General features: G+C 33.5%; 2 protein-coding genes across 2 annotated transcripts in view; one reads left to right on the top strand and one right to left on the bottom strand.

Annotated features, from left to right (window-relative positions):
* The window catches only part of LOC108733942 (ecdysone-induced protein 74EF-like), a 210,834-nt gene that overhangs the window by 15,806 nt on the left and 176,967 nt on the right, over positions 1-18,061 (bottom strand). The gene's annotated exons all lie outside the window — the stretch shown is intronic.
* The window catches only part of LOC108733943 (U7 snRNA-associated Sm-like protein LSm11), a 57,666-nt gene that overhangs the window by 13,877 nt on the left and 25,728 nt on the right, over positions 1-18,061 (top strand). The window contains exon 2 of the mRNA XM_018465308.1: positions 524-642. Coding sequence (XP_018320810.1) covers positions 524-642 — 119 coding nt within the window. The remainder of the gene's footprint in view (positions 1-523; positions 643-18,061) is intronic.

Genomic DNA, 18,061 nt, shown 5'->3' with positions numbered 1-18,061 from the left:
ATAATAATTATATAGAAATAACAAATCACGGATTTTAATCAAACGCTTTTCTTTTAGAACTCTTGATAATTTTAAATTTATCTCTGGTTCCTTGAGTTTCAAATTATCGAGAGTCGATTGTATTTTGAAGGTGATAAGATTGATGTATCCTAAATTGTGTTTAGTAAAGTTTTTATGAGCTCAATTGGTGTATTTATTGGACAGAACGTAAAATATTCGCATGTTTACTACAGTTACCTATTTACCAGTACGTCACCGTACTAGAACATCATCAGGATTTAAAAAAGAATTTCGTTGCCGAAATATATATAAAGATGCCTTAATTTTTCTTACAGTAATAAATAATTACTGATTTCGCACAAATTTACATATCGATACTTTTTCACTTATGAAATGTATAGGTAGGTACAATTATATAATTAAAACATCCAACCTACAAATCACTTTGGATGGTTCTAGTAATGTCTACTTGAAAGTACATATATTCTAAAATATTTTACTTGTTTTTGTTTTTTTTTTACAGTGCCTATTCAATCTGAAAGAAAACATCATAGGGTTAAAAATGTGTTAACAAAAATGGAATCCACCAGGGGCCCCTTAAGTGTGTTACGCAAATGTATCGAGGATAAAATTAAAGTGAAGGTAACGAAAACATACCTGTTTCAATTTAAATTATCGTATAAAATTAGCTGCGAGCTTAATACCTCTTAAACATAGTCGAAGCTATGAAACTGTAGGTGCTACAGGAAGAACGATTTGCAGGTGGCTATTATTTTTAGTAGATTCCTTTATACACTTTCATTATGTGCATGCTGATTTTGTCGATAAAATGAACAATGACATCATCGAGTGTCCTTAACTTTAACTAACTGTATACCCATGCAGTTTATGATGATAGAGGAAGATATAAATATGTATAACGTACTTGTTAGTATATTATTATGCACATTTAGAAAGTAACGACCATTTAAATTGCATAATTACTTACATTGCTTTTTAAAAACTTGAATTTATGGAAGATAGGTATAATACATCAGTTTCCTGTACAATTTAGTGTTAATGTTGTTGGAGTTTAGTGGTCCATTAGCAAGCGCCCTGGGTGGCGGTTATTTGGTTAAAAACCTCCCTTCGAAATTAAAAGAATATCCTCAGTAAGAAGTGATAACACTATAATAAAAATAAGTGGTAGCGATAACGGTCAGTGAAGGATCTATTTAAAGATAAGAAAATTACTATCAACATCATCATCATCATCAAAAGGTCGTCAGTCCTAAGACTGATTGGACACGCATTTCTACTCTTTCCTATCCTGAGCTAATCTTCGCATTTCCCCAAAACTAGAACAACTCACATACCTAATTAAATTAAAAGTTAGCCCACCCCCCCGAACGAAAATCATGCGTACGCCTCGGCCCGTTAGACATTACGGAAAATTTTGAGAGAATCCTAAACTGAAAATTTAACCATGGTACGTTCTAATCGATTTTAAAACAAAAACGTATTTGAATTATTGGGAACTGACCTATAGACGTGACCTAAAGAAACATGTCGGAAAATAGCTTACAGTTTTAGAAACGTTTCTGAAATATTCTTTTGAGTTGGTAATAACCTACATTAAAACGATATAAGTACAGGATGTAGAACGATTTTTTTCTATCGGCCATTTAATCAAATATGGTATAAATGGTGAAGAAGAGTACCATGTTACTTCGTTTTGTGTGCAAACCTGTCATACGAAAGAAAAACTTTATGAGGTACATGCAGTAATATCTAACAGTGATACCTTTTTAGAAGAATTTTTGTAGGGCTTCCAATACATTAAAGTGAATTAATTTTTTTACTATTATAGATAACCTCAAATTTATTATTTAATAAAAAAAATTAATTCACTTTAATGAGTAGAAACTACCCTTTAACTTCTTAAGTCTGAGAAGGTGTCCTACCAGCTTATCTCATCTACTTTCAGGCGCCCTCTGTTTTTCTGCTCTTTCTAATTCCTCCTCATTTCTAACCTTCTTTATCCATGGTATCCTCATCATTTGTCAGTAAAACCAAATTTCGAACGCTGCTAACCTCTTCTTTTCCGCCGCGCCCATCGTCCACGTTTCGCATCCGTACAGAACCGTGCTTCAAAAATGTCTTTAAAAATTTCTAAATCAAAGATACTTCTTTTTGTTGAAGGCGTCTCGACCGTGCGCTATCCTTTGTTTTATATTTCCACTGCTTCTTCCATCCTGAATTATCTAACATCCTAGATACTGATAATCAGCGATTTCTAATTTTTCATCTTCTATTTTTATATTCACACTTTCTGTATTTTTTCTGCTGTTGCATACCACTATTTTTGTTTTACTTGGTAGTGGTATAAAATTATTTTACAGCATTTGATTTCTATTAACGATTTATAAAAATAAATTTAATTTCAAATGCCGTGATTTTAAACTTTTCATTTATTGAAGATAATAATTATTCGGCCATGAGACGTATTGTATCATTTAATGGTGATGTCTACTGTTCCGAACAAACGCTTTAAACTAGCGCTTCATCTCAAAACGGTATAATCGCCACTTTGCTTTCAGTTAATCCAAGGTAATGTTCCAAGGGTACAAATAATCGTAACGGAGAAAATAAATTAGAAGGATTATTAATAAACCTTTTAGCTGCTGCACAATACATATATCGCTGTATCCAGTGGCGTACAAGGTGTATACACACTTCGATCTTTAATTCATTGAGCAAAACAAAAGCAAAAGTTAAAATTTAAAAAAGAACAATTGAAAATATTCAAAGACTTATTTACTCAAAAGGATGAGGAAGATTTCTAAAATTTTATTCTTATGAATTTAAGTTAGTGTTAATGAACCTTAAACAAGTGAATCTATGAAAAAAAAAGATGAGATCAAATTAAGTACCTGCTTTCATTAATAATATTTCACAAAAAAAGTGGGAATTGTTTGTTTTCTTTGTATCAGTTATTCGCGTCAAGTAATTAATTTGAAAAAGTGATAACCCTGCATAGACTTACTAGAAGCTTATTTATATTGTTTGTCCTCATTAGTTAGTAATTTCAATTACTACATAATTGCTAATATTATTCCATACATTCTTAATGATTCAGTATCAGGCATATGAAGAAATTTTACGGTAGAGGTAGTTTAAAATCTCGTGGGTCGTGATCATCGGTTGCGCAGCGACAAAATTTCGGTTACTCAGTGATTTCTACTTCTCATTAAAAACATTGACCGTTTGGTCGTCGTCGTATACAATTAAAAGTCGAGTCAGTGTTTATAATAGTCTATAATAGGGGGGGGGGTTACGTTTCTAAGAAGACGGATAGTCAGCTAGAAACAATGGGTATATACAGAGGGTGAGAAAGTGCCCTATTTTCTTAATTACGTCATCGAGTTGGTGCTCAAAATTTTAATGAAACGAAGACATTGGTATGATATTTAATCAAATTTCCTAAGAGCGGACGTGTAAGTTGGAGCAAAACAGGTGACAATGTTGCAAAATATTACTAATTATTGTAAAAAATGTCATTCGGAACATGGAAAATTAAGAACAAATCAGCTTTAAGTGTATTTCCGATTATCATATTTCCTGATCTCTTCATTATTCAGGTGAAAAATATGTATTTATATTAAAAAATTGATGTCGAAAGTTACAGTCAAGGTCGCCAACTGACTCCTCCTTAGAAAACCTACAACATTTATCTAAAACTTTTGTGAAATAATGTGAATCGATCAAGGTATTTCATGTTTTCTTTTTGCAATAATTTTTGTCTATTTCAATCTTATTCGCCACATAGAATGACAACCTACCCCCCTTTTTATGGGAACATGTTACTGTACAATTTGTCAGTTAGAATATCGTGCTTCTATAGTAACACAAACCCTAAACGTTTTGGGTGTTTCATTTTCACCCGCTGCTAGTGCTGATGGGCGATCAGTCTCCTTAGATTACGCTGGAGAGCAGAGGAGCAGGCTCCCTTCCGATTCCTTTAAGGACGCGTGGGAATGGATGGGTGGTGGTTGAAATGAGAAAGATAAGACGAACGAAAAGAAGATAGAGGTGAGTGAAAGATTATGTGGAATGTTACTGCCCCTTAAGTTACCCAAGGAAACTACAAAAAAATTGGTTCAAGGTTGACGGATCCGGAATCGAACCAGTGTCCTCCCGAATGCTATGCAATGGTCTTAATCTAAACCTCTACGCCGTGCCGCTCGGTGAGCAGTACCATTTTCTTTTTTAGTTTGTACTCTATTAGATCAAAGCTTCATACATGCTGTAAAAATTACTACCATTCCTTAGCTAATAATAATCAACATTTCAAACTTAGGAGAACAGGCGATATGTAAGCACCTAGTTGGACCCGCTTCTAGTTAAAAACTCTAGCCTTATTTACACGTTTAGACATAAGAAATACCTTTATATCCTTTTCCAATTACTTTCAACAATATTAATAATAATAATCGGTTAGTAGTATATCAATGTACTTGAAGATCCCTCGATGGTGTGTGATGATACGATACTAGTTGGTTGGATTATGAAAATCTAAAAACCATTTTTTTAAGTTAGTAATTCTAAACACTATCGTTAATGCTAAAATGTTTCCAACCATTTATCCGTAATGTTAGCAAAAAAGAAAGAAAAAGACTGCACCTTTTTCTTTTAAAGGCGCTACGAAATACTTATGTATGTCATTCTGATGGTACGGTTATTTCATAACGTATCTTGAATAGAACTATTTTCTGTAAAAAGTGTTCGTATAGCTGGAAAAGCGACACTAGATGTGTGGTAGCTATGTGTATAGACCAATGGCGCTCAATGGCAACAAGTGTCTTTAAAATTCATAGATAGAAACGAATGAATGTTATAAATACACAAACACACATAGATACGTACACATGTCCTGCAATGGAAACCACGAACACCGCGGTTGCTCAACAAGGAAATCGAGGCAGAAGGTTAGTAGTCGCTCGGCGCGATCGACCAGCTACGTTGTCGGCCACGGCGACCGTCGACGTGGAGCTGCAGGTGTGCTTGGTCCGCCGCACACCATGGTCAACGCCATGGCCGAATTCGAATACCCGTAGAAAACAACGGCTCCGGTTGCTAGCAATGGCTCAATGTTACTTTTGCACAATTATTTACTATAACGGCTAGGCTATAACCAACGGCGCAAATTCATATAACACGAAGCCAACATCAAACGAGAAGGTTGATCGCTATTGCTCTGATGGCGGATGGACCTTGGGAAAGTTTCCTTGAAGATCCCTCGATGGTTTGCATTAAGTACGATTGTTTACTTTTATAGACCGTAGCATATTCGGTAACTGTTATTTATCTTACTATTAGGCAACGCAGTAATATAACCTAGCCCAACCAAATCTGTATTAGAAGGACTCATTAAATAGTGTTTTCGTAGTTATTTGGTATATTTTAAACAGTAATCTAATACCGGCAGATAATGTTCTTCACGTTCAATCTTTACTATGGGTAATAAAAAACTTATTTTAGAAATTAGTGCTGTACTAGTTCATTAGTGTATTCCTTAACTCTCAAAGGGGGTGTTGCAGATTCGGATTTAGTAAAACTTAAGAAGTGCTTGTCATTTCATAATTACCCATATTTAATGCCACAGAAATTTCACAACAGTAAAAACAATGAAATGTCGTGTACAGAAAAAGTGAGAAATTAGACAATGCAAAAAGTAGAAGAACAGGGGCGTTATTGAAATCAATAAGAAGAGAGATAGAACGGTAGGACATCTTAGAGACGAGAGATCAGAAGCTGAAATATGAGTAGAGAAGTAGAGGAAGACTTAGGTTAGATTAGGGATGTGGGATGTTATAGTTCTAATGACATGCAAACATTGGTTTAGGATATAAAGGAGTAGACAATTCAGGTTAATCATGGATTTTGTAGCTGCTAATGAATCTTAAAATCTGGAGAATTGTGGTTTTATTGAGACTCATAGAAAGTCGAAGAATGCCCATGGAGACGAATTAATGCAAACAGCACCACAGAGATGTAGGCGGGTTTATGAAAATGTTCGAAGAGACAAAAACCAAAATAACATTTTTGCAACCACGTGTCGGTGTTAACTTCAAAAACTTTCAATAGTTGTTCCGAGAATGTTTCCATGAACCTTTTATGAATCCTAGCAAGACCACAATCCTTGAGTTTTAAAAGTTCAATGACAGCTCTATACTTCAGCTAATACAAATCCATTACTCACTTGTAGTAAAAAGAACATAAACTCTGTTTATTAACCTGTGTATGTTAGAAGGACCACGATATTTAAGAGGAGTATTGTGTTACTTTAGCTATGACGTTCTAATATTACAGTTAGTTCATTTTTATAAAGAACAAAGTGATGCATTTCTTCAATATGCTTTTTTATTTTGGCAAAAAACAAAATTTGTATAGTAGTAATATTAGGTTTACTAAAACATAGCTTATCTAAGACCCAAGATATTGTGAAGACCCAGCTGATCGACGTTTGCTTATATTTTAATAATTAGCAGGGCAAATGATATTAAGAACATAACGGCTGTTAAAAAACAGTAAGCAAATTTTTTGAGTTGTCGGGTGTGTCGGTATATTTCATTTTGAAGCTATAACTAGAACAGATCATCGATGTCAGTATGTGATAGTAGCTTCGTGTCGAGTAACCGTCCTAGAGCATTTTTATATTTCGTCCAAAGTCGAAATTTCTCTTTCTCTTGGCTTGTGCTTGGGTTTGCAGGTCGACTACCGGCAGCCAAATACCAGTTTAGAGTAAATGAGAATGTTCTAGAATGTCCTTAAATGTTGGCAGAATGTTTTAGAGTCTGGAAGGATCGAGAACGTCTTCGAATATTTAAGAATCATGATATGTGAGGAGTGGGAATGGCTTTCAGCATTATGTTATGACATTCTCAGATATTTTGACCAACGTTCCAAATATAAAACTGTTTGGAAATTTCTGTAATATTTCTTGCGATATTTCTTCAGTTTGATGGGATCTCTGTTTTGAACAAGCGAGAATGTAAATCCACTTCGAGTTAGGTGATAGTTTCCTGGACACTCTGGGAGGGGAGTACCCATTAAACTCTGGGGGGGTGTGTCGGAACATGCTGTATTGTTCCACTCCTGACTAAATTCATTATAACAAAATACTTGCTGTTTAACTCACAATTCAATCACACTATTATATTGACTATCAACTGATGTGGTGTCTCAAAATTGAGTTGCGGCCAATTCTGTAAATTTATTTATTTAACACAACCGCTTTGGAATTGTTAAGAATTTACTGTGTTGAAATAAAAGCAAAAATGTACTGCAGTGACCATGACAATTTGAAGATATCTGATCATATGAGAAATGACTACAGAATTTTTTAGTATTTTTTTGTACGCGTCCCACGCGTTCGTTGTTGGATTTTCGGTCTATTTTTGCATCAAATGCAAATCACCTTCAGAAAGCAATGTCCTTACAGAATTAGCAGCACCTCGACAAAGCTGGCGTCATTAAAAAAGGAAAGGTATAGGAAGAAGTGTTAAAGTAACCGACCTTCGTGTAGACATGCCGGTCTATTAAGCATTTTAGCGAAAATGTTGGTGGAGAATTCGAAGGATAATAACAATTATGCACAGCTGTTTTTAGTAGTTGTTATTAAATGGAAAATTGCAATTTACTACGTGTGAAATGTCAACACGATCGATTGATCGAGTTGATTTCTACGCGTTCAGATACAGTGGGTAATAAGTGGTGTTTGTAAAATTTTCTGTTTTAGTCTTTGTCACTTTTTGAACAAACCAAAAACATGCATAGTTAAAGTATTTATAAATTATGTATAACCTCTCGGATTGTGATGGAAAACTTTTGCAAGGTGAACAACTGATAATAAACATTTACTGCTACTTTTAAGACGAATAATTCATGTACTGTAGCCTTACGAATCAATTTTCATAATATATTTATATTTAGAAGAGTGGTTATCTAATGTAACAACAATAAACTTGATCACTGTTTACCTAACCGTTTATTTATATTGTTATAAAATGATTAAGATGAGAATAATAGTTAACACCCCAGAGAAATAACACACTGGGTTGAGAGAAGAAAAAGCGTCAGCAAAGACTCATGTGTAGTATCAGAATTTCTTTTAATGTTAATTAGCTTAGGTTAAGCTAAGTTAATTGCAATTCTACTGTAGAGCGCGTCGTGGTATCTTTTATATTATTGAACTGGGCCGTACCAGAAACAAAAAAAAACATGTGTACAATTCACACATGGTAGAAGTGAAAACTTCCAATATTTTAATTTCAATATCGCGACAATGTTCTGCATTCGTTTTCAGCATATTTGATTAATTTTATTATAAAGATGATGAAAAAACTCTACAAACATGTATACGTACATGTATACAAAATACCACGGTTGTTGTGATGCCTTTCCTCAAGCTTTGTACTACGCATGCGCGCAAAAACACGTACAAACACCCGTAAAACGCTGAGGCCCTAGCAAACTGTCACTATGCCTTGGTAAACACGAGTGGGGGGGGGTACGATGCAGAGTACAAAGAGAACCACGAACATAAGAAAGACTGTATAATGCTCCCTATCTCATATTCTCCCACGACGATGCTAAAGAAGTTTACACTTTCACAAAAAAAATTAAAACTTTTGGGTGTTTTATTCCCATCAGCTACTCAATGCTAGTGGGCGGACGATCTCCGGACTAAGCCATAGGAAACGGCGGAAGGACACCTTCAAGCTACATTTAGTAAATATAGGAATGGATGGGTGGTGGCTGAGGTGAGAAAGATGGGACGAACGAAATGAAGACAGAAGAGAATGAAAGATTATCTGTAGAATATTACTGTCCCAGTATTTACCACAGAGGGTTAGACCAGGGCAGATGGACCTAGAATCGAACCGGTGTTATGACAATAGAGATATGGTTTCAATTACGACCATTTTATGTTAGGACCTTTCGTTTTGTGATTTCAACTAAAAAAAAAACAAGACTGTTACTTTGAAGATTCACTATCCCATATGTGAACACATCCCGATTATGTTTTACCCTAATCTTGTTTGATGAGTTTCTTGTTCTTTAATTTGTTTTGTAGCATTAGAAAACTTACTTTAAATACTAGTTACCATCAGAACTCAATCGACATTAGTCAATAATTATTATTGTGTAGGGTATGTTATCTGTTATCTTTATCACTTAGTAACTGTCACTTTTTGAAAGAATTAAGATGACCCTATTCATATAAAATATAACTATTTCTTAGTATGATTCGCTTTTTTCACATCTGTTTCAATTCTCTATCACATTTAATACGCAATATTTGGAGAATCCGTATCACATAAATCCTTGCTGATATGATTTTTAATAAACAACACCAACAAAGGAATAATAATAATTTATTTTTTCGTTCACTGTGTCAGTGTTAAATTTAGCGAGGCCGAACGTACATATGTATAATAACCAAATACTTAAACCTTTGGTAAACAACAATTTATTTGAATATAAAATAAATTGACAGTTGAATATCTCGACACCAAAGGTTTGCTCAGTAATAAAGTTAGCACAAAAATACGCTGATAAAGAGATCTTTTTAGTGTAAGTCGGCGGATACAGCTCATCAACAACATTCACATTAATTGCTTCTTAAAGCTAATTATGAGTCATTACGTAATAATTGAGAAAGATAAAGTGCGCGTGAAGTTCAACCTTTGTCGAGCACCTTCTGCATCGTTTATCCGGTTTCCAAAAGACATTTCATCATCATAAGGTCGTCAGTACTTAGACGGGTTGGACACGTACCTCCACTCTTTCCTATCCCAGACTAATCTTCGCATTTCCCCAAAACTAGAACATCCCACATTCTTAAATATTTACGAACAGTAATTTAATCTAGGTCCACCTTCACTCCTCTTAACTCCTGTTTCTGCCTCTAATACGTCTCTGACTAGACCTTCATGCCTGAGAAGGTGTCCTATCAACCTATCTCGCCTATTTTTTACTAACTTCTCCTATTCTTTCTAATACCTCTTCATTTTTAACCTTTTCATTCGCATGTAACACCACATTTCGAACGCTTCTAATTTTTTCCTTTTGTTGATTTTGTTACATTTGTTTTTATATTTTGAAGTGAAATAGACCGAATTAATATCAAGTACCATAACCCGATAGGGTTAGACCTGGTTAAAGCTAACTTGACTGTGTTAATAGAGTATTTAATAGTTTAAATTGTTAATATTTTTATTTAATGAAATTTGTATTGACAATAGTTGTTTTAAAAATCTGAAGGTGTGTCTGTATTTATGACTGAATTAATAGTTGCTTTATTGTAAATCTTAAGTTGTTTTTATATTCTTACACCAAAAACATAAAATAAAACAACCTTCAGAATACAAGTCGTAGTAAATACTACATATTGCCAAACATTCTATTTAATGCTCCTTATACCTACTTTATTTCACATACTTTATTCATCTTCTTTCAATGTCCTTGCTGCCCTTACTATCATTACCACGAGATATTTCTTTGCACCTACCATCTCATTTCCATAAATCACACCTTTTAATATTAGAATATTTATATTTTTCTTCTTTTAACAATTATCTCATAATTCTCTTTATTTTCCTTTCTTTCTCTGTCAAATCTTGGTTGATATTTGTACTTTTGAGATTTTTGCTATTTTCTATAATTTTTTTTTTTTAATCTCTTTACCTTCGCTCTGTTTATCCCTTTATTAACTTTTCATACTTCCACTAAATTTACTGCCACTTTCAGCTTGTCCATTATAAACTTTCGCAAATCCAATCTCCTTCGTCCATATTCATTCCAACCTTCATGTCATTCAACCGTTCTATTTCGTTTCCCTTTAGCATCTTCTCTAGTACTTTTATTTCATTAACCTGCTGTTCTAACATAGCCATTTATCATCTTTATTTTTACCTTCACTTATTTCCTGTATTCCCATGTCTTTAATTTCACATTTCAAATTATCTTTCTACTCTTAACCATTATTTGCTGCTTTATCTTCTCTATTTTGTGATCATCAATTCTTTATGCCTCTTTACTTCTGCACCTTTCCTTTTCTTTTAACTCATTTTCAATAAAATTCGTAATCAATTCCACTATTACTCTTTCCACATTTCCCTTTTAATAGTTCCTTTGTCTCTAACTAGTGCTTTTTTTTTCCCCTAACCCACTGAAATGTTTACATTTTCATTGTTGCTGTCTGTTATTAGTACTTCGTTTGTACCTCCTTTATTTTCTTCGTATTCTCCTATATCTACAGCCTGACACTCAAGATTATTCCCACTTCAAAGTATTTTCACTCCTTACGTGTTTCCATTACATCAATTTTTTCCTTCTTACCCTTATAAATTTTTCTTCTGACTTACAATTCTTCTAAAATTACTAATAACTCAGCCACTTCGTTTCTCACGACTTACATCTGAACGCAGTGTTGCCAAACCCTTATGGCAGGATTAGATTTCCTAAAATTTAAAACTCACTTTACATAATTTGAGTTTCCAATACTATAACTGAAATAATCAAATTCTTAATAATTTTTTAACAAATGCTATCCGAATAACAATAGCTTGTTTATCGATCTTTTAGCGAATTGGTAACTTTCCATGCATCATTTCGATTGTTATTATGTTGTTACACAGCTTGTTTTGTTCCTAATAGTAAAGTCCTTAATAAATAATCTCTTCTATCCTTGATTCGATCCTCCCACACCAAAGCAGGAACTGAATTTTAACGACCTTCTTCGTGTGATGTCATAATTGTACGTTGCGATGATCATTCAATTAATCATGGAGTGCTGTTACTACGTAAACGCGAATAAAATAATCACGAACTTTCAAAAAAGAATTGCTGCAAATGAAGAAGGTTATCAAGTATTATACTTCGCCATAGTCGGCACTATCAATGCCTGTAGGTTAATTAATAGATTCTAGAATATTCCATTGCGAATGAGATAATATAAATTACATGTGATAATTTTTGTAACAAATTAAATCAATACCTATCAGTAACTGCCCAACTATTATTCTATTCCTAATTGACGAAGAATGAATTGCTATATCTTAAATTTAATATACCAAAATAAGAATATATAATTATTTGTTTTAAAGTTATATTATGAGAAAATCAAAACTTGCCGATTCGAAAAATTATTTAAATAGTTCAAAAGTAGCATAAAACGAAAACTTATAAGAGAAAATTGACAATTCGCTTCCGCATTGAAATACATTAGGTAAAAAATCATAGAAAAAAAGTGCCTCCATATAGAGAATCATTAATTTAGGATTTAAGAATATATGATCACTATTTGTAGCATAAGGATATACGAGAAAGCGACTTGAAGTGTTATTGAACGAGGTAGTATTTACCTGAAAAAACGTAATTATTAACTTAAATAATTGCATATCTATTAAAACAGTAGAAAGTAAATGATATAATGACTTATTTGAATTAATTAATTAAATTAATTGCATCTATTTATCTCAATGAATAGACACATGATTTGTTAGACTTTTATTACTTTTCTAACCCGAATATTTGTTTATAAAAGTCCGTCTTCATGTGAAAACATTAATAGATACTTGAATTTATTATTTCTGGGATTCAAAATTAAATTGTGTTAGGCCCTATTTACAGAAAAAAATAAATTTTGAAGCTTTGCGGCCTCTTATGTGGTATAATTTTCAAAAATATTAACAAAAAATTAATTGATAGATTAGTGGAGATGATGATTGTAGAAGATTATTTGATAAGAAAAATTCCATGGTATGCAAGCTTCGATGAGCTAGTTGCTCTTATTTGCGTCTTCAGCAACAAACAATATATTATGTCTAGGAATTCAGGCTTGTCTATGATCGTATTTATTGAAGGATTTTATTATTTTTCTGGTTTTATAGCGTATTTATTTGTACTTGGGAAAAGGTAACAATAATAATAAGTTACTTATCAAGAAACATTTCCAATCATTTCAATAGACTTCAAGAGATACAGTAGGTAATTTTTTTCAGTAGTTTGTCAATCAAATTTATCATTCGAAATCAGAAGTTAAAGAAATCACACATAGAATCGTTGATGTGGGTGGTCCATTTTATTGGAGTTTGACAACTGAAACTTGACTACCACGGTCCGAATGCAGGCATGCGAGCTGTAAACACGGTAACATATAGGGTCACTAGACTGAACAAAACAATAACAATGTTAGAGGCGATTATTTAGTAAACTTTCGCATATTTGATCTTGCTGATTTAAAACATACTGGAAGGCGAATAAACAAAATGATTGCCGAAAAGAAAAAAAAACGGAGAACGTTTGGTTTTTTGAAGTTGAAGACTTGAGCTGAAATATTCTCATCTTTAAGCAAGAATGACGTTTTCTTAAGAGTTTAAGACTAATCAATTAGCAAGGGTATCATCAACAATGAACAGGCGGAGTTTTGTCTCTGAAAAATCCAATGATTCTAGACTATCTCTAACAGCATTCGAACCAGCTCAAGTACATGTAGGATATCGTCAACAAGACTTTTTCTAATATAATAAGGAACTTAAATATATGATAGTAACTCTTCTAATGGCATTTTTAGGGTTCCATACACCAAAAGAAAAATAGGAACCCTTATAGGATCAATCGTTGCCCGTCTGTCTACCGGTCAAGATCCTTTTTTCAGAAATGGATGGAGGTATTAAGTTGAAATTTATACCAAATATTCAGGTTTGCGATCCCTTAAAACCGCATATTTTGACACTCGCAATGGAATCAAAACCTATAGGGTATTTCTCGTCTACTTAGAATCATGAAATTTGGCAAGAAGTAATGTCTTATAGACCAAGGAGAAAATTCGGAAACCGTAAATTTGTAGCTATATCACAAAAAAGTAATTTTTTAACTGTAATATTACAATTTGACGTTTTGCAAATTGATTTTGGAGGGAAACTTAAAATATACTTGGAAAAAGCGGGAAAAATCTCAAGACTCGATTTCCGCGAGGGACGAACTATTCAGATATCTACAAGGTTTCACGGAACCCTCGGTGCGCGAGACTGACTCGCACAAGGCCGACTTTCTATTGAGGCTTTTCGTTAAATTTATAGATTATGACTGGTAGACTTCTCAATCAAAATTGAATTCTTCATCATCGTCATAAGGTCATCAGTCCTAAGACTGGTTAGTACGTACCTCTACTCTTTCCTATCCTGAGCTAAACTTCGCATTTCCCTAATACTAGAACAGCCTACATCCTTAACTATTTGCGAAGAGTAATCTAATCTAGGTCTAACTCTACCCTTCCTAACTCCTAAAATTGAATTATTAGATGAATAATAATAATTCTTATACTTGTAACTACAAAAATAGTCTATTTATTCGCATTTTTCATTCATAGTGCAATGCAAAAGTAACTCATGAATCTATCGTAGGGGTAAAATTAGTGAAAACAGAATATGACGCTCTTCAGGTCGTTTTTGAAGTGAAACTTCTTTATCGACCGAAGGAAAGAAATTTACTGGGGTATAAAACCTGAAAGTGTAACGTCACACGTCACGTCACGCGCCACGTGTGACCCCTGGTGGATATGTCCAAAAGGAGTCATTTTAACAGGCTTCAGAAGTTAATCTATTAATAGCAACCGATAATCTAAAATTGCCATTTAGACAAATTGCCAACAGATAGAGCCTACGCTGTACTATATATGTATTGCATATGCGTTTGTGTTTGTTTGTTTTGGTTTGTAATTCCTCTCTGCGACAAATAACTCTTGACAAACACTAAAGTCAAATAGATAATTCTTCACTTTTGCAGGAGCAATTTGATGTTTACAGATTAATAAAGTTGTCAAGTAAACTTTAGAATTCGAAGTCCTTATAGCTCATTTAGAACAGATGCCACTACGATCATTTAAATTTATTTCACATCATTATTATTAATAATACAATTTTTATTGCCCCTCCGACATACGCAAGCCTTCCGGTATAGTAAAATAATAAATCGTGTAACGTCGTATATGCGGTTCAGCCATATGGATGCCTTTTACATTAAGCTTTTAACAACCAATCAAAATTGAAACGATTATTGTGAGCGATTTTAATTATCCATCAAGTAGTCAGGTAGTAACGCGCATATAGGTACCAACACTTACGTATGTGTAGTATTCGCATAAGCGTTGTCGCTTCCTCATTTTACGACCGACGACTCAGCAGCGGTAACAACAACTGTTGTTGTATGCCATGCTACTGTTTGAACGCTTTTACTGCCTGCTTAATTAGCACTTAACATCTCTCCGCGGCCTGCCAGTAAAATCCATATAACTCTTGCCGTGTTAGAAAAGCAATAGAACGTTCACTTTCTAAAGTGAAAGTAGCTTCCATGCCACATTTATTCCCTTCTGCACGGCGGAATTTGCGGCACAACCGTTGTCATTATCTACAAATACACACAAGAGCTAATAAGTACATAATTTATATCGCTTGTGTCATAAGTTCGTTGGAATCGTTCGACTCCCTCTTCGTGTATTATCCATCACTAGTAGAAAGAGAAACTTGAAATGAGTTGAGCTTTTTTTTTTTTGAAATGAAGAGAGGTAAATATTGTTTAAATAATCGCTGGTTTTTTCTTTGCAATTATAATTTACTTACATTCTGGAGGTAACTGACAATGAAAATGCTTAAATAGGAGACGAAAGGGTTACTTAGTTCTATTGTCAATCGGAGTCTTTAATCATTGTTGGTGGCATACATTCCAAAGACGTGTGAAGAACATTTACTTTTTGTTTGATTTGTAAAATTGGTTGCATACAATTACGTAAATACATACGTACATTAAAGTATACATTATAAAATTATTGAAAAATGTTAAGGGTGTAGATGGTGAAAATGGTTTCAAGTGTTACGCATTCCCGACAAAGGTACCCTCCAAAGGATGGACGAATTAGGGCTAGTTATATATATATTATAATTTATATACATTCTGGAGCTAACTGACGATGAAAATCTTTAAATAAGAGATGGAAGGATACTTGGTTCTACTGTCAATACGAATATTTCATCATTGTTAGTTGCATAAATTCTAAAGGCGTGTGCAGACCATTTAATTTTTGTGTGATGTGTATAACTGGTTGCATACATTTACATAAATATATTCGTGCATTAAAGTATAGGTACATCATAAAATTATTGAAAAATGTTAAGGATGTAGTTGGGTTATGGTGGAATATGTTGGGTTACGGTGAAAATAGTTCCAAGTACTACGCATTCCTGACAAAAATACCGTTTAAATTTGGACGGGTGAGGGCTAATTATACATATAAATAACGGCCCCAACTTGTTTCTAGATATTAGGTTTATAAAATAACAGATGCACGTATAATTAATGCAAAATACACTATCGTCAATGCTGACGACATCGAGGAGATCATTTGCCATATTAGTTGGATATTCATTCCTCAGACGTTATTTTAATAGTCACAGTATGGGGTGTTTCGGTAGAAAACAGATTAAAAATAAAACTTAAGTGTTGCTACATTAGTATCTGTCTACTATAAGAGACTTATTTTACTACTTTCGCTGCCTCCTTCACTTCGAATGCTAAATAAAATAGGAAAAATCGCAATTGTTTCCTTTCATTAATTTCCGAGAAACTTTTCAGGCAAGTAAGAAACAAATACAGTAAAAGTTCCTTATTCGCAGGTGAAAAAATTGCAACCCAGTTCCTGTATTCGCGGCTAAAAATTTCATTATTTGCGGATGCAATCGGTAAACAGAAAAGGATGCGGTGTCATTTATTAAGAGGATTGACCGCATTAGACCGCTCGTGCCTAGTGTGAATATTTCCGAAAACATGGGTTTCTGTTCTAAACATTGTGATTTAACGCTGCGAGATAAATTTGTGATTTTTTGTGTATGGTAACAGACAAAGGTTTACACTAACTCGATACGTTTTTGGTTTTCAGTAATATGACCATTAAAAGCTTTTACAAGTGCTTAATGTTGATGCTTTTTGTAGGACACGTATTTTCAATAGAAATCAAAAAATTAAAAAATGACATTCTACGAACTTTAGAACAAAGTTTTATGTATCTTACTACAAAATTTCAAACCTCTATTCCAAACATTAAACTCACGATATCTAGAACCGATAATCTGAATTCCCCTAATGTATCGGCACCTTTTGAGTACGTACAGTTAGTACGTACCGAAGCGGCTTTTTTAAAAAAATCTAACCAAGTAGAAAAGGATTCGGAGTTATTTTTCAACGTATCAGCATCTTTTGAGTACTGTTGGCTCGTGCTGAGGCGACTTTTATAAAAGATGTAACTGAGTGGACTAATTTCAAAATTAATTGGGAATTTATCAATACATTGATTTTATTTTGATACATATTGGTTTAATTTTGGAACCTTAGAACGTATCCCCTATGATTCCATACTAATTACCATTCCATATCCACGGTTTCTGTATTCGCGGCATATTTATGGAACGTATACCCCGCGAATAAAGAGGTTTTACTGTATAGGAGCAAATATTAGTAAGTCCGAAGAAACCAAGATTAGCGAAGGAACAATTACTATTGAAATAAAAGTGTATGAAAATCTTGTTGTCTTATTTCATTAATTGATATGAATTTTCATCAAGTAATGGTCGAAAGTATTTAATATGTCTAATATAGATTATATCTACTCAAATTTTAGTGATTTTGATTTGTGAATATTATAAAAAGTGGTTATAAATTTGCAATAGTAGAAATACTTAATGCAGTTTCTTCCCGCTTGTTGAAACGTGTCAAATTTACGAAAAATAGGTAATACATACTCGTTTTAACGTAAACATAAAATGAATGTGGTTAACTAGGTTCATAACCTACAATAAATAAGTAAAAATTAACATTTTTAGGCAAACTTACCTATGTTTCTCCAATGCAGGCATGACAAGCACTTATGTATCTATTTTACATATCAAACTTAACAATTTCAAAATGTTTTAATTCCATCAAAGTTTCATAATCACGCACTTTCATTAAAACGCGAAGCCGC

This window comes from Agrilus planipennis, unplaced genomic scaffold (assembly GCF_000699045.2).
Source record: "Agrilus planipennis isolate EAB-ADULT unplaced genomic scaffold, Apla_2.0 scaffold43, whole genome shotgun sequence".
Taxonomy (NCBI): domain Eukaryota; kingdom Metazoa; phylum Arthropoda; class Insecta; order Coleoptera; family Buprestidae; genus Agrilus; species Agrilus planipennis.
The sequence above is the reverse complement of the archived record's forward strand: the minus strand, read 5'-3'. Positions and strand labels throughout refer to the sequence as shown.